The sequence below is a fragment of the Astyanax mexicanus genome, chromosome 13, assembly GCF_023375975.1.
Source record: "Astyanax mexicanus isolate ESR-SI-001 chromosome 13, AstMex3_surface, whole genome shotgun sequence".
In the NCBI taxonomy this organism is placed as follows: domain Eukaryota; kingdom Metazoa; phylum Chordata; class Actinopteri; order Characiformes; family Acestrorhamphidae; genus Astyanax; species Astyanax mexicanus.
Window position 1 is genome coordinate 23,930,516 of NC_064420.1, and position 24,365 is coordinate 23,954,880.

A 24,365-nucleotide genomic window follows, 5' to 3' on the forward strand; every position below is an offset into this window, starting at 1 on the left:
ACAGGAGAGTCCCTGCTAACCAGAAAATATAAAAAATATAAAAAAATATCAGTGATGGGATCAACCCCGCCCCCACACGTGCTCCCGTTTGGAATTAAAAATAGAAGAAGAAGTTCAAGAAAAGCACCAACAATAATAAGGCAATTAAAAGCTGGAAGGCATTTAAACTTTAATATATACTGATGTTTGTGAATTATCATGTGATAATGATAACTATCACAAGCCCATGCGTTGATATAATGCTCTGACCTCATGTAAACACAGCCGCAGGTAAACTCAGAGAGACACAGAGCTCAGAGCTTCAGATACTGGATTATACTTCAGAACTGAAAACTGAGAAATAAAGCAGTAAATGAGTCACAGGAAGTTACTTTTAGAGAAACTTGGAAGAAGAGCTTAATTTTGAGTGTTTTATACAGTGGATTAATCACAGATCCCCACCACATTGTTTAGAAAAGGTGGGATTTTTTTCTAGCTCTTTCTAGATGTATATATATATATATATATATATATATGTGTGTCTAATTAGTTGAGAAATTCATGAGTAATTAAGCTTAGAAGATGACAAAATCTGAATTTTGGGGCCAATGTGACTTTTGTCATCATTGTTTTCCCTCGTCTATTTACTTATTCTGTTTTCTCTTTATTTTTAGTTTGCAAACGCTAGAAAGTGCCTTGACACACGAAAAGTCTGTGCGAAATACTGTGCGTTGAGCTTTACAATTAAATAAACAAATAAAAAAAATATTTATATATGATAAAAACAGATATGTATCTGGTCCCGTTTTCAGTCATGACTAAAACATACATTTTTAATTTATGTTTTAAGGTGTTTAGTTCCATTCACCCCAAAATTATTTTTCAGACTCGTGGGCTTCCTCTAGCTGTTTGCAGTCATTTTCTGATATAATGGCGGAGAAAGGAAGTGGTTAGTCTCTCCATAATCTGGCTCTGGCTTGGCTGTGTTTTGATGATGTCATGTAGCAATGCCACAAACGTGAGCGGGCTTCAGTCACACGAGAGTGAACAACATTCACATGCATGGTAATTATTTGTAAACTCGTCATTCAAATCAGGATTAATCAAAATTAATCAATTAAAGTGTTCTTTCACAACAATGCTAATAAGGATGACAAGCCAATTAGAATAAGTCTGAAACATTTCTACTGGTCCATTTATCGTAAAATGTAAAGAATGTAAAGAACAGTTGCCACATTCACATTATGCCAAGTAAAAAACAAAATACATACATACAAGGACAACGATTATATTTTACGTATTATATGTACTGAATATGTGACATGGTTATATGCATATGTAAGAGAATGATGTCAGTCGATGTAACAATAAAACAATACAAAGGAAAACACAACAAGGATATTCACATTAAAACACTACTGCTGCACAGCTTCCTGTTAGCTTTACCTTTATATATACAGAGAACAAACTTGAAGAATGAGACGGTGTTCTTCCACTGCAGTGAGGAATTCCCACAGCAGACGGGATAAGTATGCATTGCGCAACTCAAAACGCAAAACTCTTAATTAATCATGGGTGTATTTTTGGGCATAAAAACAAACCAATCAGTGTATTTCTTGCCATTCCCTTTAAGAGTCAGGTGCGCTCTGACTAAGATAGCGGATTGCTATCTTTATGGCGCATCTAGACGTGTCCAATGCTTCTCAGCAGCGGAAACTAAACAGCTCGTTCTCGCTGTGAAGGTCATTTAAGGTCATTTAAGTAATATAACAGTGACCTATATTTTGTGTGGATGTAGGGTCTGTGGTTTCATTAACTGGTTTTTCCATTCCTGATTTTGCAATATAAAGGAGATTGACCCATTTTCCCTTTTTTGAAATATTGAAATATTTTGGATCAAGGAAAGCAAGTAATTAAACTTAAAACATCAAAATACAAAACAAAACATGATATAAACAAATAGAAATTAAAGTGAAAGTTTTATTGGGAACCTGGGTGTCCAGAGAAGAGCTAAAAATTAAGAGCTGAAGCATGTTTAAACTGTTTAAACATTATATATACATAACAGGAACATAACAATAAGATTATGCCACAGAAGTAGCACCAAAGGCTTTAAAACAATAAATCAATAAACATGTTTTAATTAAAAAGAGCATTCAGTAGTAAATGAGCGTGCAAAATAATTACAGCGGTTCAATTTCAAAACACCACAGAGAGTTGCTCAAACTCAAAATGTTCAAACTCACTGCCAATATTTACTCTTGTTTTTTGGTCACTGAGTAGTTTTGAGACATGCTGAGGCTTTTTAGGCTGTGTAGCTGCTAAGGTTTCAGCTGAACCAGCCCTGCTTGCTAGCTTCCATGCTGCAGCACCAATCGCTCTATGCGAAATGCCATCCTCTATCTCCTGCACAGAGCTCACTCTCATCTGGACAAGGGGGGAGGTGCTGTGAGGGTCATGTTCTTCGACTTCTCCAGTGCCTTCAACACCATCCAGCCCCTACTACTGAGAGACAAGCTGATGGAGATGGAGGTGGATATGCACCTGGTCACCTGGATCACTGACTACCTTACTGGGAGACCACAACATGTCAGGATCAGGGACTGCTCCTCTGATACAGTGATCAGCAGCACAGGAGCACCACAGGGGACTGTTGTCTCTCCAGTCCTGTTCACACGGTACACATCAGACTTCAAATACCACTCGGAGTCATGCCACATGCAGAAGTTCTCTGACGACACTGCAATTGTGGGGTGTGTGCGTAATGATGATGAGAGGGAGTACAGAAGCCTGGTTGAGGAATTTGTGATGTGGTGCAAGATGAACCATCTGCAGCTGAACATCTCCAAAACCAAGGAGATGTGCATAGACTTCAGGAGGTCCAGGCCCTCTGCTCAGCAGCCAATCTCCATCGAGGGGGTTGACGTGGAGGTGGTCAAATCCTACAAATACCTTGGTGTGCACCTGGACGACAGGCTGGACTGGTCAGTGAACACTGACTCCCTCTACAGGAAGGCTCAGAGCAGACTGTACTTCCTCAGAAGGCTCAGGGCTTTCAACATCTGCCAGAAACTCCTCCTGATGTTCTACCAGTCTGTGGTAGCCAGCGTCCTCTTTTACACTGTTGTGTGTTGGGGAGGCAGCATCAGCAAGAGGGATGCTGGACGACTGGACAGGCTGGTGAGGAAAGCTGGTTCTGTGCTGGGATTAGAGCTGGAGTCCTTAACACCACTGGCAGAGAGGAGAGCCCTCAGTAAGCTGCTGAACATCATGGACAATGTTCACCACCCTCTGCACAGCACCATCACCAGGCAGAGGAGCTCATTCAGCGGCAGACTGCTGTCCCAGTCCTGCTCCACAGACAGACTCCGAAAGTCTTTTGTTCCTCAGGCCATAAGACTGTTCAACTCCTCTCAGCACAGCAAACTGAAGACTCTGTGAAACTTTTTCATTCCGGCCACTCTGGCCACAACATGGACACACCCCCAGCTATGGACACACTCTCAGACTTGCTGATGCCTAGAACACTTTTTATAGTTCTACCATATTTTGCACTAGTAGTTCATTCACTAGTTAATTCATCTACTGTTTACGTATCTTTTGCACTGTTTACGTATCTTTTGCACTGCTTAATTTAATTTAAATTATTATATAACTGTGTATTTGCACTTTCTGTTTGGCTGACATCAGTTATCCTCACATTATGCACATCAACTGGTGTTCACTGTCTATTGTGTTCAACTGCACTACCTCCATTCTCCATCTCCATTACACACACACACACGAAGACTGTACATTTACACTGTATATTCTATTTCTTATTTGATTGTATTTATATGTATCTTTATATTTTATATTTTATCTTTTTTAACTTTGTGTATTGTGTAACCTGCTGCTGGATGCCAAGAATTTCCCCCCGGGGATCAATAAAGTATCTATCTATCTATCTATCTATCTCGCTGTTGTGTACTGTACTGGCAACCTCAGGGGTGGAGTTAGTTGGGGAATGAATAGAAGGCAGAGTCAGAGGACAAAACAAACACAGATACCGTGACGCACTAAACAGTCCAAACAGGAATGTACTGGCTCAAGCGCTGCTGACAAGAGCAGCCAGTGCTTTAAATCAGCATTTTCCCTCAAGCCATAATCTGTGAAAAGCTTCCTTACATTAACCTCAGAATTCCCTCTCTGAACACACAGGATCCCAATACGCATAAACATCTCAGCACCATAGTTTTAAATCACAATTAAATCACTAAACTAAAGCAGATTAATATTGAACTGCTGCACACACCACTGCAATTACTGGAAAACATCTCACAAGACCTGCCTGATGTTTTGAAGATGTTCTGTCTTACTTCTCTAGCCATCACAGTTAGTTTTTTGTCAGTGTCTTTTTTCTGCATCTAAATAATCAATCTTACAAACTGACTCTTCACTTCCTGCCTAATCTTATCCAAGACAGATACAACTGAAACCATACAGTTTGAACATTTCTACAGTATCTACACTCCATTATTTCAGGTGATTAATATAACAAATAGAAACATTACCGGAATGACTTGAGTAGGGGGTCTTTATTGTTGATTAACCCTGATCCCATTCAGTCCCCATCAATGTTGGTTCATCTTTTAACATGTGGGGTTTGATAAACATGCCACTGCAGGTGTTTACATTTTGACCGAGAAGAATCCACCATGTGTCAATGAATCACATTGTGTGTGTATTTGTCTGTTAGTGTGTGTGTGCGTGTGTGTGTGTGTGTGTGTGTGTGTGTGTGTGTGCGTGAGTGTGTGTGTGTACACTTCATATTCATCTTCTCTTCTTTTCCATGTAAAATATCCTCAGTGAGATTCAGATTCTGCAAAACAGACAAAAGACATTGTTAAGCTCACATTAATCACAGTCCTGTAATCAACACAGTAAATTCACTCTTAACTTATGTTTTTTTTCTATGAAAATCAATAATTAACTGTAAATAAATAAATGTATTAAATAAATACATTTAGAAGAAATCCCTCCAGTTTTAAGTTAAGAAAATTAAAATAAATGAGATTTTTACAATTTTACTCTGAATTTGCATGTTAATGAGCTCTTCTTTTGTTGGTTTCCTTAATGGTGGAGAACAATAAGTGCCACAGAATTCTTGTGATTCTTTTTGTGAACATCCATTTTTAAAAATCTGATTATCATTTAAATAATTTGATCATTTCCATTAGTGGCTGACTCTTTCATATCATGGCTCATTAGCTCACATCAACATTTCAATGTTCCAATTTTTTTTTATAAATCATTAAAAACAAAATTCTTTACCATATTAGTAAATGTAATTTGTCTGAATGACACAGAGCTTTTCAGTGTGTGTTCAGTCATGTGGTGTGAAAAGCAAATAGTACAGTTTAAATATAAACCATAGTTTTATTTTCTGTAAACAAACAGAGCAACTTACTTCACTTTCAGATTAGACACATGTATCATCATCGGGTAACAGCTTCTGTTCTGACTCTTTTAGGTCATTACCGCTCAGATCCTGCTCTTCTAAAGGTGATGAGTGGTTTTCTGAAGCTCGAGCAGCACAGCCTTCATCTGTAACCCTGCATCCATCCAGCCTGCAGAGAAAAACTTACATTAACAAACAGTAAAACTGAGATCATGGAAAACCTAGTTTGTCTGTAATCACAGGGTGATTTGGGTCACATAGAACCAGAACAGATCAGCAAATGGAGTGAAATTCCAGTTACAGTGCTGTGAAAATAATATTTGTCCCCTACAGATTTCTTTTTTTTTGTATCATACTTAGATATTTAAGATTAACATATACATTTTAATATCACTTGAGTACATAAAAAAACAGTGACAATTTTGTTTATTAAGAGAAAAATCAAACCAATTCAAAGTCCAGTCTCTAGTCCTGTGTGAAAAAGTGTTTGCCCCTGAACCTAAAAACTAGTTTTTTTTCCACTCTTGGAGGCAACAACTGCAATCAGACTTTACTTATAACTGACAATGAGTATTTCACATCTCTGTAGATGAATGTTGTTCCACTCTTCTTTACAGAATTGTTTTAATTCATCTACATTGGAGGGTTTTTGAGCATGAACGGCCTGTTTAAGATCATGCCACAACATTTTAGCTAAACTCTGACTAGGCCTGTTTTGTTTGAGCTATTTTGTTTGAGGTGGACTTGCTGGTGTTCAGATCATTGTCCGGCTGCAGAACCCAAGTAGGCCTGACCTTAAGGTCAATACAGCAAATTGACCCTAGAAAATAGAAAACAGTTTCTGTTTTTCCTTTCCCTTTCAAGATTCTTACCTAAACAGTTCAGAATCTAATTACATATTTGAATATGTTGTAATATTGATTTAGCGCCAACTGAGCTTTCTTTCAATATGATTAAAAACTTAAGGGAACAAGAACCTGAAATATTTAACAAATGAAAATGGCTGCATTAGAGGCTAGATGAAACATAACCAGAGAAAATACTCAGAATCAGGTCTATACATCACTTCAACCACATGCAAGAGATCTGCAATAAGGAGCACCAACATGAAAATACAGTGTTTCACAAAAGTGAGTACACCCCTCACATTTCTGCAAATATTTAAGTACATCTTTTAATGAGACAACACTAAAAAAATAACACTTTAACACAATGAAAAGTAGTCTGTGTGCAGCTTATACAACAGTGTAAATTTATTCTTCCCTCAAAATAACTCTATATACATCCATTAATGTCTAAACCACTGGCAACAAAAGTGAGTAAATACACCCCATAGTGAAAGTTCTTGAAGTGTCAATATTTTTTTTTGGCCACCATTATTTTCCAAAACTGCCTTAACTCTGCCTAATGGAGTTTACCAGAGCTTCTCGGGTTGCCACTGGAATGCTTTTCCACTCCTCCATGACGATATCACGGAGTTGGAGGATATTCGAGACTTTGCACTCCTCCACCTTCTGCCTAAAGATGCCCCAAAGATGTTCTATTGGGTTTAGGTCTGAGGACATTCTTGGCCAGTCCATCACCTTTATTAGCATTTGAGATTAGCATTAGCGATCGGATTAAATGTGTAAATATATCATGTTAAGTGTAAAATATGGCTGTTTTAGGCTTAGCTTGCAGTAAATTGGCCCAAACTGAAATATACATTTTAGTCTGGGGCTTGTAAAAGCTTTTACTGATAGTGTGTTTTTGTTTTAATATTATTTTATGCTGTGCTTGTTTGGTGGTGAGGGCTAACAGTGCTACTCTGTAAACACTCTGTTTTATCATCTGATAAAAGAAATGTGTTGTTTCAGTCATTATAACAATAAAGTAAACATTTCATGCTAAAAGAGACAAATTGATGATGTTTGTAATTGTTTTAGTGTGCTTTTTATTTTCTAATGGAAAAAGTAGCTTACATGCAGGGGAATTTTCCACTACTTATGAGAAGCCATAGTTTTAATTAAATCACAAAATTGTTCAATATCTTTACAGGTCTACGCTATATCAACCAGCAGAATAACTACCCCTGTATTAAAACTTTCAGTTAGTGCTAAAATCTGCAGCTCAGGCCCTAATTAGCCACAATCAGGAATAAAAAAATTCTATTTGTTCATATTATGTTTTTGTATTTTATTGATTTAAGTTTAATTAAGGTGTAGAAAACGGTATGATTTCCTGGATTAAATAATAATTAAATCATTCAAAGTAGGAAAACAGGTTGTTCTCCGTTTTTCTTTTGCGGGATTAGGAATAGAAAATTAACCAATTAACGAAAGATGCACAAACCACGTACAATAATGTTTTTTTTATCTTGTATTCTGTTTATAGTTGATGTAAAAGTTTGCATAGCTGCCAATTGGCACACGCTATGAATTTGTGCGTAACTGCGAGTTTATGGATGTATGAGCTTTGGGCATGTGCCTCTGTGTTCACAATTCATTGCAAAGATAGCAATGATCGTCTGTCGGTTGATTGTGTCTATATTTATTTCAGTCGGTGGTGAACCTGTATTTTCCAATGAAATAGATTTTTAGAAATCATTTAAAACAAAAATCCTCACCATATTAGTAAATGTAATTTGTCTGAATAACACAGATCTTTTCAGTGTGTGTTCAGTGATGTGGTGTAAAAAGCAAGTAGTACAATTTAAATATAAACCATAGTTTTATTTTCAGTAAAGAAACAGAAATTCAGGAACTTACTTCACTTTCAGTTTAGGAAATTTAGTCCTTAGCTCAGGTAACAGCTCCAGTTCTGACTCTTTTAGTCCATTACCGCTCAGATCCAGCTCTTCTAAAGGTGATGAGGGGTTTTCTTTTAGAGCTGAAGCCAGAGCAGCAAAGCCTTTCTTCTTAATACTGCATTCAGCCAGCCTGCAGAGAAACACTTACATTAACAAACAGTAAAACTGAGATCATGGAAAACATAGTTTTGCCTGTAATCACAGGGTGAATTAGATCACATAGCATCAGAACAGATCAGCAAATGGAGTGAAATTCCAGTTACAGTGCTGTGAAAAAATATTTGTCCCCTACAGATTTATTCTGTTTTTGCTTTTGCATTATACTTACTTATTTTTAAGATTAATAAATACATTTTCATATCAGACAAATATAACCTGAGTAAATATAAAAAAGGTTTTAAATTATAACTTTATTTATTAAGAGAAAAATCAGGCCAATTCAAACTAAACCTGCACTGTGTAAAAAAGTGTTTGCCCCCTAAACTTAACAACTTGGTTTTTTTTTTTTATCTTGGCAGTAACAACTGAAATAAAGCTTTACTGATAACTGACAAGTCTTTGTCACATCTCTGTGGAGGAATTTTGGTCCACTCTTGTTTATAGAATTATTTTACATAAAAAACGTTTACCAGAACTTTAGATACTTTTTCTAAACTCAAAAAAAAAAAAAAAAAAAATACAGCTACACAGTAATAGCTGCTACAGTAATAAAAGCTAGTGACATTACATAAAAAAGCATCACTGTTGTTTCTTATAACCTTTTATCAAAAATGTTACTTGAGTGTCAAGTGTGTGTGCAACGTATCATCTACAACAGGGGTCTCAAACTCATTTTTGCCGAGGGCCACATTGGCATATTGGCTGTTCTCTGAGGGCCAGATGTAACTTATAAATATAAGAAAATGTAACCAGATGTAATACAAAATGAATGTAATTACTCCTTAATGTTAAATAACTCTCAATATACTATTTATTCAATCAAATATTACAGTTGCATGGAAAAATGGTTGCTTGTTGCTCTATTAACATAAATCCTTTTAATTTATAAGTTATATTAACTTTGATCAAAACGTTTGATACTGAAATAAGGCTTAATAAATATAAAATCAAAAATTGTGAGCTGTGACAGATTTAGCATTTCCTCAGATTTAGCAGTTCCTCATCCAACCACTAGTCGGAGCTGCAGCTGCAGCACCACAAGCCCGCAGTCTTTGCTTAGTCAGAGCTGCAGCCCAGCCACGGGCTACAGGGCTCAGCTGAGCCAGTCTGGAGCGTTTTTAAAAATTTGTAAGTTCTTCTGTGTATGAAATAAAATAACCCCACTAACCGGATAATACAGCTCTCTACAGTTCATCTTTCAGCCCAAGCAGCTAACAGCAGCAGTTTAGAGCAGCGTCACGGAGGCACTGCTGGGATTACATTATAAACAGGTCAGTTAGCGCGCTGCTAACCTCAGGATGTTTATAACTACGGAGTTTAGTGGACACACCACGGCTGCAAGGTTAGACTGTTGAAGGCTACTGAAGACTATTAAAGCAGGCAACGCAGCGTAAGCAAAAAAAAAAAAAAAACACACACACACACCAATATACAAGTTAAGATAAAATATTATTTAAGGGGGTGGTGCATGAGTTACATGTTGTGGTCACTGTGTCTCAAGTACCAATTATTGTATGTAAACCACCAAGAAGATCCTAGTAATCCCAGATTTTTCAACATTAACATTGTAATATAACATTAAAGTCATTATGGCTTTATGGTGGCATTATGGCGTTTGGGGCATTATGGCGTTTATAGTTTTTTAAAGAGGTTTTTTACAATTTTACTTGAGTAAAAGTTTGAGTTGATCCTTTAACTTCTACAGAAGTATTTTAAACCCTAGTATCTACACTTCTACCTGAGTAAAGAATGTCAGTACTTCTGTTCCTATTTAATCCTCTCCCCTATCCTGACCCAACTTTTTATGGGACTAACTATTCATTTCCACCCATCCAGACATATTTTCTTTCTTTCTCTCTCTCTTCACTGGTTAGATATTATAGTGATCTGAATGTATGGTCCTTTCTTTTTACAAAGGACTGGAAACTTTAAAAGAATAAAAACTACCAATTTTATTCTTTATTTCGCAGTAAAGAAGGTGTTTCTGTATGTCCTACTCCATAGGTTGGCAATAGGCGGCCCATGGGCCAGATGTGGCCCGCAAGAGTGAAACATCTGGCCCGTGAGGTTGTCTAAACTATAATGAACAATAATGAAAAAATAAAAAATAAAACTCTTCTCTGGTGAACTTTAGTTTACACGCCTTCCCTGTCTTTCTGTTGCGCTCGGCGTGACTTTAGTTTCCGCCTGTTCTCGTTTTTCCGCCCATTCTTGGGATCCCTATCTCTTTGTAAGGCATTCTTTCTCCTTTTATATCTCAATTCAGTAGCTGGAGCAGTGGTAGTTTAAATGAATCATGAATCTGACGACTCGGGTTCGATCCCACGTGAGGAGTGGTGTGTTTATTTATTCATTTTTTATTTTCTTCCTGGGTTTACCTGCTTAATTTTCCAAAATGGCCTGCCACGTAATGGGCCAAAACTAATTGCCGACCCCTGTCCTACTCCTAAAGGAATGATATTGTGTTTTTTTTTAAGAGCCCCCTCCTTCCCTCCAGCAGTCAGCTACCTCTGAGTTTGAAGGCAGCAGTCTGAGGTGAGCGCTGTGTGTGTGTGTGTCCTAAAGTGACCCCGGCTGATCAAACAGCCTGTTTTTAAAGCTGCGGTAAAAAGTATAAGCACTCTTTCAGCTAATTCAGGAACTGTACATCCTACAGTAAAATTACTGTTCCGCAATCCTGAGAGTCAGATGGTTTAAATGATGTATAACATGTCCACTGTCACATCCTGGTCTTGTCTCATGTCTACCTGCACTTGCGTCCGTCTCCTCGTCTCCCTGCCTGGGTCAATTCCTGACATCCACATTGGATCAAATATGGACGTACGAAAAACGGGAATTATATGGAATATGGAAATGATGAATCATAATTCTAATAAACAAGGCATGTTTTGCCCTAAATGTTTATTTCCTGAAGGGAAATACAGGTAAATAGGCTAAATAACTGAAAAGCAGAGATGGCATATTGGGTGTCTATATTGAGCCTATAATTATTCATAAACACAGCCAGATATTAATTATGACATATTTCTGGCCAGGGCGCATTAAGAGGATAAACTGTGTATTAGTTATAATAGCTTTACACCTGCTATTGGTGCATACATGAGCAACATGAGGTATTTCATTATGGCACGCTGTATTCAAGCAATTGTAAAGAAGATCAGAAAGATGAAAAATTGTTAAAGTGGATTATCTTGTTTGTTTGTGCTGCTCTCTAGCCTTGAACCTCAAAGTTTTTCTACACGTGGCTTGTATCAAAAATAAGAGGTCTTGAATCCATAAGTTTTCTTGGTTGTTTTATATTTACTATGAACTTTTTAAAATACAAAACAAAAGATGGCTTCCTAACTTAATAAAGTTACATTACTGTTACTGTTACATGATGGGCGATGCTCCTGGCTCGAGGCTTCTGGAGTCCTCTATGTTTCATTATGCTTTTATAGTGGAGTTAGTAGCCAATCAGATTACAGCATCACATTAAAGCAAAATCTACAAACAGTCACATGCTAGAAATATTAACTAAGTATTAAATCCACATCTACAAAAAACAACTTTAACCAAAACAAAAAATGGCTCTGACATTGTATGTTAATAAAATATAAACATGTTTAAAACATGTTTATTAAATGTATATTGTGTGATAGCAACATGAACAGTGTAGTCCACAACAGACTGATGTTGTGTTAAGTGTACTTAGTGATTTGTAAATGTGAATACAGATTGTAAAAAGTATGTTAGCGACTGTAAAATACTGTAATTCAGACACATTGGAGGGTTTTTGAGTATGAATGTCCTGTTTAAGATCAGCCACAGCACCTCAATCAGACTTTCACTAAGACACTCTGTTTCTTTTTTTGCTATTCTGAGGTGGACTTGCCGGTGTCGATCAGATCATTGTCCTTCTGCAGAATCCAACAGGCCTGACCTTAAGGTCAATAAAGCAAATTGACACTAGAAGGTTAGAAAACAATCCCTGTCTAGTAAAAAAAAAGATTCTTACCTAAACAGTTCAGAGTTTATTTACATTTTTCAAATGTCATAATCAGCAATATGGTTATAGTTATTGTGGATTCCATTAAACAGTGTTAGATTAAACAATAATAAGCAGAGCAGCAGAGTGTGCTGTAAGAGCTGAGAGTGCTAATCCCAATAAAACACAATAGATAAGATTTATTCTATTTGTATTATTGTTTTCTGTGTTAATATTGATTTAGATCCAATTATTTAGATTCAATATGAATGAAAACTTAAGGAAACGAGGCCCTGAAATATGTAAGAAGTGAAGAAGCTGCATTAAAGGCTAGATAAAACTTCACCGGAGTAAATAATCAGCACTGGATCTATAAATCACTTTAACCACATGCAAGAGATCTGCAATAGTCACCGGCATGAAAATAAATTAAACTGATCAAATTGTTAATAAAGATTGTGCCATGAATTAATGACATGTATTTTAAATCAGCCAAGAATAGACAGTGAGCAATAGTTATTTTATACGGCAAAGGTAATTAAAAATGTGGTGTGTGTGTGTGATTGGTATTGACTGATAAAGTATTAATCTTACCTCAGTTTCTGCAGTTTACAGTTTTCATCCTTAAGCCCGTCACAGAGTTTTTCCACTCCTGAATCTTCCAGTCCCATATTCGTACTCAGGTGCAGCTCTATCAATGAGTTCGCTGATTTGAAAACTTCTACCAGATGTTTACAGCTTTCCTTTCCGAGATCACAGTGTTCCAGCCTAGAAAAGAGAGACACATCAGGAACTCTCTCTCTCTCTCTCTCTCTCTCTCTCTCTCTCTCATACTTTTACTCTTTTCCACAGCTGAATTATTTTTTCTCACAAAGTTGATATTGTTCATTTATGTTCTAAAAAGACTAAGTTTTATCAGCCACATTTGCCTTTCAATAAAAGGAAGTCTAGTTTTGGTATCTGAAGAACTCTTTAGTGTTAAAACTTAAACAAAGATACAGAATTCCTGAATTATAAATACAACAAGACTAGACAAACCAAATCCTGCTATACTGCTACTGTCTGTAGGACATTTATATCATGAAAAATTAAAAGAAAATGTATAAATGCCTAAATTGATAGTATATTAAATTCACTGAATGCTAGTGATTTCAAACTCGAAACGCGAAATCAAACTGAATCGATTCATTTGAATCACTGTGTTTAGAAACCAGTGTTGGGCACGTTACTTTGAAAAAGTAATTAGTTATAGTTACTCGTTACTTCTCCAAAAAAGTAACTGAGTTACTAACGGAGTTACTCCACTATAAAAGTAATTAGTTACCAGTAAAAGTAACTATCGCGTTACTTTTTATTATTCGCCCGTCAAAAAAAGGAAATCAATTATGCATTTACTATTATTATTAGAAAAATAACAAAAAATAACAAACGAAAATAAACCCAAAATGTTGACAAAAATATAATCTAACGAATTTCAAAAAAATAAAACGAAATTCTCCACACAACCAAAGAAAATTACTAAAACTTGTAATACTGAAAAAAGCGGAAAAACGCGTCTGGGGATGAAATTTAACAAACCAAGCCACACTCAAAAGAAATATGTATATATAAAACAAAATAATGGACAAAAACAACAATTAAATGCCCGTTAAAATGGTATTAATATAACAGCTTCACCAAAAGAGAATAGAGCTTAGATCATGCCCAAAAAATCCGACCCAGCCGGAGCCCGTGCACATTCTGCCCAAGCCCGAACCATAAACTGTCATTATGAGCCTGACCCGATCCGCCCCATAAACTGTCTGTTTTCGGGCTGATTGAATGAGCGAAATATAATCAGAATTATGTTAATTAACACTGTAACATAGAAGCATAGAACTATTATTTAATTTAAATGATTTTTAAGAACAGCTACACACAATGCTGCAAGTCAAACGCGGAGGCGTTCACGTGCGCCCAGAGCTACGTGATTACAGTTTTCATTTTTATTATAGTTTAATTTTATTTTGTTTTTATTTTTTCTGTTCATTTTAGGGTGGGCTTCCTAGCGCGAGCGCTTTACACAAGAACTAACGGACCACGAGTGCCGCGCGCTCGGCACAACAACTCCCGCTGTACAACTCCGCTGTACAACAGCGCTTATAAATAAATTAAACACAAAAATGAGGGTATTCTATCAGTAATTTCAGTTCGTTTTAGTTAGTTTTATAAACACAAAATACAGTTCGAGATAGTTATGTTTTTCCTTTTAATTACCGTTTTTATTAGATTCAGTTAACACAAATGTTTTTCACTTTCAATTTTCGCTATTTCGTTCGCTTTAGTGAACAATAATAATTGGTTACTTAGCAACATTGTGATTATCACACCAGAGCTTTATATAAAATAAAAATAGGAGCCTGATTTCGGGTCGGTCCTCAGGTCAGGTGGGATTCGGGCAGAGAATCTAAGCTCTAAAATAGAAAGCAGCAGCACCACAAAAACCGGAGCAGCTAAAAAGAGCTTAACGTCCTTAATTCGGAACTTGGGTTGTCCACGGCAATCACTGAATTGATTAGAGCACGCAAATCGTCACAATTGTGCCTCACTTCACCACGCCAAACCACAGGCACAGCGGCCAGAAGCTCAAGTTCACCGGACAGAGGAGGGGTTAACCAGGGCAAAGCGAAATAAAAAAAAAAAGTTCATAGAGCTGCTAAAGTAACGTGCAGTAACGGGGTGTCGGAAATGGTAACGGCGTTATAGTTACAGTCATAGTAATTAGTTAGATTACTCGTTACTGAAAAAAAGTAACGGCGTTAGTAACGCCGTTAGTTTTAACGCCGTTACTCCCAACACTGTTAGAAACACAGAAAGCCACGTGACTGTTTCTAAAACGGGTTTTGTTACGTCATGCAGTTTTTGATCGTTTCAAATCTTTTCGCGCATTTTAGTCCGCACTTATGTTCAAGCAGCTGGTCTGAGATCAGAATGATTGGTCTCATATCTGCCCAGAGGAGAAGACACTATAGATTACTGGTTCAGACACTAGTCTTTCCTCATTTGTTTAAATTTACAAAAAATATCTCTTAATTCCTGCAACCTCTGGACTGGGACAAAAATATCGGCCCTGGCATTTTTGGTTTAGACCGGCCCCTTTTAATTAGCAGAGCACAACCAACTTGTAATTTATGTATGTGTGGTTACAGAGAAGCCTAATGTATTATCAACATGTTAAATATTTAGTGTAGTGCTGGGTGCTGTACCGGTTCATACCGTATACCGTTGTGCAATTTTGAACCGTAGAAATACACCACCAAAAAAACATGCTGGGAGTTCAAATACTGTCATTCTAACTCGTTGTTCCCAGCTGCGAGAAAGTAGGGAATTGTGCCTGATTTTAATACTGTAATGGTTCTAATGGCTTAATTTTTTTATTAAAATATTTAGTTTTTTAAAGGAAACCTGGTTAAAGTTGCTGTTCTATCTCTTTTTAAGGTCTGTTGTTTACATTCTTTAGCTGTTTTTCTGCTAATAAAGTCTGATTTCTTCATATATTGTGTAATTTTGTGGGACAAAGTAAACCCAATACTAATCAAAGCCTTAATTTAAGACCTTAGTGTTTTATATTATATGTACTCCAAACAGTAGAGTAAGTCACAGGCTATATAAAAGCCCAGTCATGCAAAAATATATATATAAAAAAATAATAAAAATACTGTGATATACTGTGAAACCGCCAGGATCATGAAAATACAGTGATATGCATTTTTGGTCATACCGCCAGCACTAGTTCAGTGTCTATTATTATGTATTTTCTGAATTTCTCTGATATAACAGCTCAATTCTAATTATTTAGGTTAAAGGTTCTTCTTTCTTTAAACAGTTATAACATGTATTTGTATCAGGCTGCAAACAGTGCTGCTTTATGAATTCATGCACAAAACACAAACACAATTATGTCTGACACTGTTTCACTCTTGTTCAGTGTGGGCATACCTTTTGCTAATATTAAAATCTGTTATTTCACTTGTTTGAGTGCTTTTTAAAAAATGTTGAACCACAGCATAGATGCTACAAATTTAAAATAATATGTAGCCTTTCAACACCTTTAACTTAAATATCTAAAATGCTATGATGCAGCCTAAAATGGACACTTGCTGCTCATCCCACACTTCAGGCTTGACCGTTTGCTGTTTTATCAGAATAAGGGGGCGTGGCTGCCAGATTTTGGGAAGTATGCAAATATCTCCATGCAAAAAACTCCATCACCTCAAAGTCCCTGTGTTATTCTAACGTTACCTGTTTACATGATACACTTCCCCGCTCAGTCTGTCCCTCTGTTTATCCATCACAAGCCTGCATCTCTGCCTGCTGCTGCTGAGGACGCGGAGCTAGAGAAGCCAGCGAACATGTCTGTGATTTTAACACATTTTGTAGCAGCTACAGTGAAACTCATCGGTTTCTTCACGCGTAACTTCTCTGTACCTCTTTCTGCTGCCTCTCCTTTAAAAAAACTGATTACTTGTGATGAATAATGTCAGCTATATCTATCCACTAACAGTGCATCATAATGAAAAATATCTTTATGACATCATTCTCTGCAAAATTACTAAAATGTATTTAGAGACACAATATTCTATGGGAGAATATTTCATGTCATTTTTCATAAACATTACTTCTGTTTCTGTTAAGAAAAAGTTGTGGATTTAGGCCTAGATGTCACTGTGGCATGTGATGATTCGAACATCTTACAAGATCAAATCATTTCCCAAATCAATTGGTTCATTTTATTCGCTCTCCCAAAAGCCCCACTTTTGCCATCACTACTGAAAACTGCATGAAATGCGTATTAATGATCATGGATTACATAGATCCCTTTTAGACATTAAACAAGCTAAACTAAAGTGGAGACATATCAAACTGCCAAGGTTAGCTAACAAGTTAGTAAGCTAGCTAATAACCTATATGACCATAACTTTTTAACAGTAAAGAAAAAAAATGGATCATAGAAACCTATGCCACTTGTACTTGAAAATGTTTTATGGGGTGGTCTAAACAAATACTGCCTGAAAGGTCTAAATTATGTGGAATAATAGTTCATTTAAAATGATTTAATTTATGATTTGTTGTACTTTTTTACATCAAATAATTAAAAGTAACTATGTAACTTTTACTCAAAGTATATTTTAAATTGAGTTTTCTTTTTACTTTTATTCAAGTAGATTTTTAGATGGGTACTTTTACTTGAGTAGAATTTTAGCAAAGTAAATTTACTTTTACTTAATTACAATTTTTCAGTACTTTTTCCACACTGACCATGAAACTGTGGGAACACTGTGGCTTTGAGGCTGAGCATTAAGGGAATGAGGCCCTGAAATATGTAAGGAATGAAGATGCTGATTGAATTGTTAATAAAGAGTGTGCCATTAATTAATGAAATGTATTTTAAATCAACCAATTAAAGACAGTGAACATGAGTTTTTATACAGTGAAGGTAATTATAAAAGTGTGTGTGTGTGTGTGTGTGTCAATGATAAAATGATAATCTTACCTCAGCATCTTTAGTTTACAGTTTTTATTCTTCAGCCCGTCACAGAGATTCTCCACTCCTAAATCTTTCAGTCCTCTATTCTTATTCAGGTTCAGCTCTATCAGTTTAGAGTTCTTTAATTTGAGAACTTCTGCCAGATCTGCACAGCTTTTCTCTGTGAGAACACAGTCTTCCAGCCTGGAAAAGAGAAAAACACATCAGAAAAACTATGAAAACTCTAGTATCAGTGGATCTCTGCTGCTGTAATGTGTTACAAAGCTGCAGTGTTGATGAACTTCAGGTTGTAATGGGCATTGGGTATTCTTGTACGTGTCCTTGGACACGTACAATTAAAGTTTGGACTTTCAGGTTAAATTCAAAGGGTTGAACAAAAATATCCTATAAATTGTTTAGGAATTACAAGAATTTATCTATAAGGCCTTTTAGGGGATCTCAAAAGCTATTTCTGGGCTCCATGTGCTATTCCCTTATTAATCCGCCATCAGTTAAACTGATAAAATGATCTTCAGTTGATTCCAGTTTTGGCATTTGCACTTGGAAGATTTTGCTGTGAACCCATTACATGCAGCAACGGAAGAGAAACTGACCATCATTAGCCTTAAAAAAGAATAAATCCATCAGAGAGATCGTGGAGATGCTAGGAGGGTCCAAATCAACAGTTTAGTAAATTCTGGTAAAGAAAAAAAACTCTGGTAAAAAAAAAGTGGTGAACTCAGGAACCCAAACAGGCCTGGAGGTCTACAAAAGACAACAGTGGGGGATGATCACAGAATCCCTTCCACACTAAAAAAAAAACCCTTCACAACATCCACCCAAGTGAAGAACACTCTCCAGGAAGTAGGTGTATCAGTATCTTAGTTTACCAAAAAGAGTTCACCACATGGTGTAGATCGCTAATAGAAAGGCCATATTAGACTTTACAAAAAAACATCTGAAGAAGCCAGCTTAGTTCTGGAACAGCATTCTTTGGTCAGGTGTATTTAAGATCAGCCTGTACCACAATTATGGGAAGAAGAATGTATGGATAATTCTTGGAACATCTCAACACAAAGCACACCACTTTCTTAACAGGGCATGGTGGTGGTATGGATGTGCGTGGCTTCCAGTGGTGCTGGGTCACTAGTGTTTATCAAATATGTGACAAAAGCAGAGGGATGAGTTCTGAAGTGTACAGGGATTTACTTTCTGCTCAGATTCAAATGCAATCCAAACACAGCAAGGTTGATTGGACGATGTTTAACAGTGCAGATGGACAATGATGCAAAACATACAGTGAAAGTAACTGTGTAACTTTTAAAGCACAGAAGTGGAATATTCTGCAGTGGCCGAATCAATCAGCAGATCTGAACCTAAACAGGCAGCATTTAGTCACTTGCTTAAGACAAAACTAAAGACAGAAAGACCCACAAACCAGCAATAACTGAAGACAGCTGCTCTAAAGGCCTGGCAAAGCATCATAAAAGAGGAAACCCAGTGGTTGGTGATGTCAGTGGGTTCAAGACTTCAGGGAGTCATTGGCTGCAAAGTCTTCTCAAGAAAGTATTAAAAATAAACATTTTACCTATGGTAAAGTTCCTGAAATGAGGAGGCTTTTCTAAAAAAAAAGTTTCTAATGATGTTTTTATTTAACCTCTTGAATTAAACTTGAAAGTCTACATTGTCAGCATTATTATAACTTTTACATCAGTGACAGCATCGATTCTCACACACAGATCATCTATACATTACTAACACAACCACTATACCGGTAACCATCCCATACATCTAGCACCTCTACCTGAATGTTCCCCTAAACACACACACAGATTGGGCAGATATGCTACTTTTTTATTTTCTTATTTTTATTCCTTATTTATTTATTTTTATTTTTTGCTATATATTGTCATTTTATGTTCTTTTTTCTGTTTTTCAGTTTTCTTTTTTCCTCTTTTTTTTGCCTTTTTTCCCTCCTGATGGTGTGTTTTGGTTCTCCCAATTCCAATTGGTCCTCCAAAGAGGGGCAAAAAAAAAGAGAAAGTCTACATTTCAATAACATTGTATGTGTTTCATTTGAAATACAGTGTACTTGCATGCACTGCTCAAAGTATTACGGAGCCCCTAAAGGGACGTGGTGTATTTTATTTTTTTACATAGAAAGTGGTGAGCACGACTTACTAAGTCGTGAGCTCCACATACTAAGTCGTGAGCACGACTTACTAAGTCGTGAGCACCACTTATTAAGTCATGAGCACCACATACTAAGTCGTGAGCACCAGATAATGGTAGTTAGCAAGCTATAGTTTAAACTGGCATATGTTCCACAGTGTAATGTGATTAACTAGCTAGGTTAGCTAATATTATCTATATTTTATTGTGAAATGTTTTAGCTAACATTAGCTAGGTTAGCTAAAAAAATAACCATAATATTTTTTTTTGCTGTAAGAGCTGAGATTTGTTCTATTTATACCATTGTTTTTTTGTGGTAATGTTGATTTAGATCCAACTGAGCACACATTCAGTGTGATTATATAACCTAAGGGAACAAGAACCTGAAATATGCCAGAGATCTGCTGTAGGAGCACCAATATGAAAATAAACTAAACTGATAGAATTGTTAATAAAGGTTGTGCCATTAATAAATAAAATGTAATTTAAATCAGCCAAGAAAGAAATTAAAAGTGTGTGTGTGTGTGATCGGCCTTGACTGATAAAGTAATAATCTTACCACAATTTCTTCAGTTTACAGTTTTCATTCTTCAGCCCCTCACAGAGTTTATTCACTCCTGAATCTCTCAGTCCTGTATTCTTATTCAGGTTCAGCTCTGTCAGTTTAGATTTCTCTGATTTGAGAACTGAGGCCAGATGTTCACAGCTTTTCTCTGTGAGATCACAGTCTTCCAACCTGGAAAAGAGAAAAACACATCAGGAACACTCTCCCTCTCTCTCTCTTGCTCTCTCACTCTCATACCTTTACTCTTTTACACACCTAAATTATTTTCTCTTACAAAGATGATATTGTTAATTTATCAGGCACATTTGCAATTTAACAAAAAGTCTAGTTCTAGAATCTAAAGAAATCTTTAGTGATGAAACTTACAAAATAATATACAGAATTCCTGAATCAGAAATACAAGACTAGACAAGCTAAATCCTGCTATACTGCTACTGTCTGCATGACATTTATATCATGAAGATTTAAATGAAAACTGAGAAATCTAGAAACAGTCAGTGGATCACTGCTGCTGTAATGCATTACAATGCTGATGTGACCTAGATCGCGGGACAATGGGAACACTGTGGCTTTGAGGCAAAACCTTTATATATAAATATATATATAGCCTATTTCACACCTACTCTCATATACAGGAAGAACGAGAATGAAGGATGAGAATAAGAATTTCTCTTTTCCTAAGATGATGCCGGATTTTTGAAGTCTGTCATTAATTATTTCCGACTGAAACTAAACATGATGTTTCTCCAGAGTAAAGTAAACATCACAATCAAATAAATGTAAAAAAGTAATTATATGCTGGTACTGCTATGATTTCCATATAACAGTCTACTGAACAAATTCAGAAAAGTAATAAATGGGAGAAGCTTTAAGTAAGCAGAGGTGAGCAACATGACGAGGGGAGGGAACTTGAAAAACGGCGTCATATTAATGTCTAAAGTCGGGGGTGCGAAAATACCAGGTGAAAAAAATAATTACAGTGTACAGAAAGGTGTAAATTCTGCCTGGCATCTCTGCCTGCCGCACTTCCTCCAGTGCACTTGCGGTCAGCTGCAGGGTCGTCAGCTGGTGCCACCGTTCATAGATGTTTCGCCCCCAGACCAGTACACCTCGCGGTGGGGGGGCAGTGGCTCTTATGGGGACGTCTCCCTGCCACCCCCTGCAGCTGACCTCATTGGGGTGTTGAACCCCAATTTGAATCCTTTCTCCGTAGCCAGAGCCAATAGCTTGCTTTTTCCGCCTCTTCTGCCAACTCCTTGACTGCTTTTTTCAGCCTTGTCCCGGTCATCCCAGTGTCACGAAGCAGCTGCATTGTTGATTTCCCCACAAAGCCCCTACAACCAACTTCCACCGGGTGGATGGACGTGGTCCAGCCGCCTTCTCTGCACTCTGCTGCCAGGTCAGAGTACTTGAGCCGCTTATACTCATATGCTGCCAACATTCCCTCCTCCCATGGCACTGTAAGCTCGATGATGAGAACCTTTTTCGCAGCCCTTGACCACATCACCACATCTGGTCTCAATGTTGTTTGGGTGATCTCGGATGGGAAAATAAGTTTAGTACCCAGATCGACACGCATTTCCCATTCCTTCCCAGGAGAAAGCAGGCATGTAGGTCTTCCTGCTGCTGTCTTCTGCACACCCTCTCCTGGTTTAACGAATGGGATCTTTGGACGAGATACTTCTGGGAAGATGTTTGCCCGGACCCTGCTCTCCTCTAACTGCTCTGCCAACTTTCTCAGCACTTGGTTGTGTCGCCATCTAAGTCGACCCTGTGACAGAGCTACACTACACCCAGATAGTATGTGCTGGAGACTTACATTAAGTTTGCTACACAGAGGGCACTTCTCCTCACTTCCAAACCATTGGGAGAGGTTTTGGGGGCAAGGCAGGGTGTCATATGCTGCTCTCAATAGGAAGCTGAGCCGTGACTGTGGCATTCTCCAGATGTCTGTCCAGGTTATTACCCTGTTGATGGTATCCTCCCAGCGGGTCCATGCTCCTTGTTTGCCCTGGGACACAGCCTTGATGAGGTAGCGGTCCTGTTCCACTTGTGAGACCTCTTCCACCACCATGATCTTCCCTGCTCCCTTGTGGCTTTGGACCAGAATGGCACAGACTCTCCCCATCCCAGTCCCGCTTGGCTGACTTGGGTTCTTCCCAGCACCTCCTTATGCTGCAGCCTGCTGATGGCTTGATTCACCTCTTCCTGCGCCCTCCACTTGCGCCCAGTGCGAATGGCCACCCTGGCACCTTTTACTACTTCGTCTCTGGACTCATTTACCTCGAGTACAAGACGGGTTTTCTCCTGTTTGTATCCAAGATTTATCGACTTCAGAGGGAGCTGCAGCATGTTCTTGCCGAAGAGTCCAGCATCAGAGAAGCAACGTGGAAGTCCCAACCACTTCCTCATGTAGGAGTTGGCAATGCCATCCATCTTGCTGGACACAGAGGAGGGAACTTCACACACCTTCAATGGCCACATCACCCTCTGGAAGAGTGTGAACTGGTAGCACCACACCTTTAGCTTTCCTGGGAGCTGACTGCTGTTGATCTTTATAAGCCCCTCTCTCAGCTGTCTCTGAATCATTGTCCCCATCTGCCTATCCGAGAGCTCAGCTGTATACTCCCTCCCGAGGCTTCGGATGGGTTGCTCTGCCAGTAGTGGTATCTTCTCTCCTCCTGCTGAGAACACTGTCCTGTCATCCCTCACCCCTTTTCTGATTGATAGGCTCCGGGACTTTGAAGATTTGATCTTCATCCGTGCCCACATTGTCAACTCTTCGAGTCGTTTAAGGAGTCGTGCTGTACATGGAGCTGTCTGCAGGATAGATGTTACATCATCCATGTACCCTCTCAATGCAGGAAATCTTCCTCCTTCTGGTGTTTTTAGGCCTCTGGCCACCTGCCTTGCTCCAATAAGGATGACTTCAAATGCTGCTACAAACAGAATTGGGGATATAGAACAGCCCATAGCAATGCCAACTTCCAACTGCTGCCACCCTGTTGCAAACCCGTCCATTACAAAACTCATGCGCAGGTTGCTGAAGTACTTGCCTATGATGGTGATGATGCAATCTGGAATGTAGAAAAATTCCAATGCAAACTCGACCAGCTTGTGTGGAACAGAGCCATATGCATTTGCCATATCAAGCCACACCACATGAAGGTCACTCTTCTCCCTCTTGGCGCGTTGTATCTGCTCCCAGATCATGGTTGCATGTTCTATACATCCCGGGAAACCTGGAAGCCCCGCCTTCTGACAACTTGTGTCAATATAACTGTTGCTTTTTAGGAACTGAGCTATCCGTCTCGCCAGGACTGTGAAGAATATTTTCCCCTCCACGTTCAGCAATGCAATGCTCCTGAACTGGCTGGTAGTGGTGGAATTCTGCTCCTTGGGAATGAAAATTCCTACAGCTTCTTGCCACTCGGCTGGGACGGACTTGTTCTTCCACACAACCCTCATGAGGTTCCATACGATCTTTGTCACTTGTGGGCAATGCTTGTACAGCTTGTAAGGAATCCCGTTCGGTCCTGGTGCTGAGCCTGACCTTGCCTTCCGGAGAGCCTCTTTGATCTCTGACAACCTGGGTGGAGCGATATCGAACGCAGTCTTTGGGGGGTCTGGACGTGGGACATATCCTGGTGAGCCAAGTGGTATGTCTCTAGATTCATCTGTGTATTGGCCCTTGATGTACTGCTCCAAGTCCTCTTTGGAGATGCTCAGCTTGCCACTTCTTTTTTCCTCCAGCAGCTGGCAGGCATACTTGAAAGGGTCCCTATAGAA

At 38.1% G+C, this 24,365-nt stretch overlaps 1 protein-coding gene across 1 annotated transcript; it reads right to left on the bottom strand.

The window, feature by feature from the left end:
• Positions 1 to 5,440: 5,440 nt before the first annotated feature.
• LOC125780665 (ribonuclease inhibitor-like) lies at positions 5,441 to 13,056 on the bottom strand. Its single transcript, XM_049463224.1, has 3 exons — positions 12,928 to 13,056; positions 8,167 to 8,337; positions 5,441 to 5,588 (listed from the first exon to the last, which is right to left on the bottom strand). Exons 1-3 carry the CDS (start codon positions 13,002 to 13,004, stop codon positions 5,441 to 5,443), a joined length of 396 nt encoding a protein of 131 aa, XP_049319181.1. The 5' UTR covers positions 13,005 to 13,056.
• Positions 13,057 to 24,365: the final 11,309 nt, after the last annotated feature.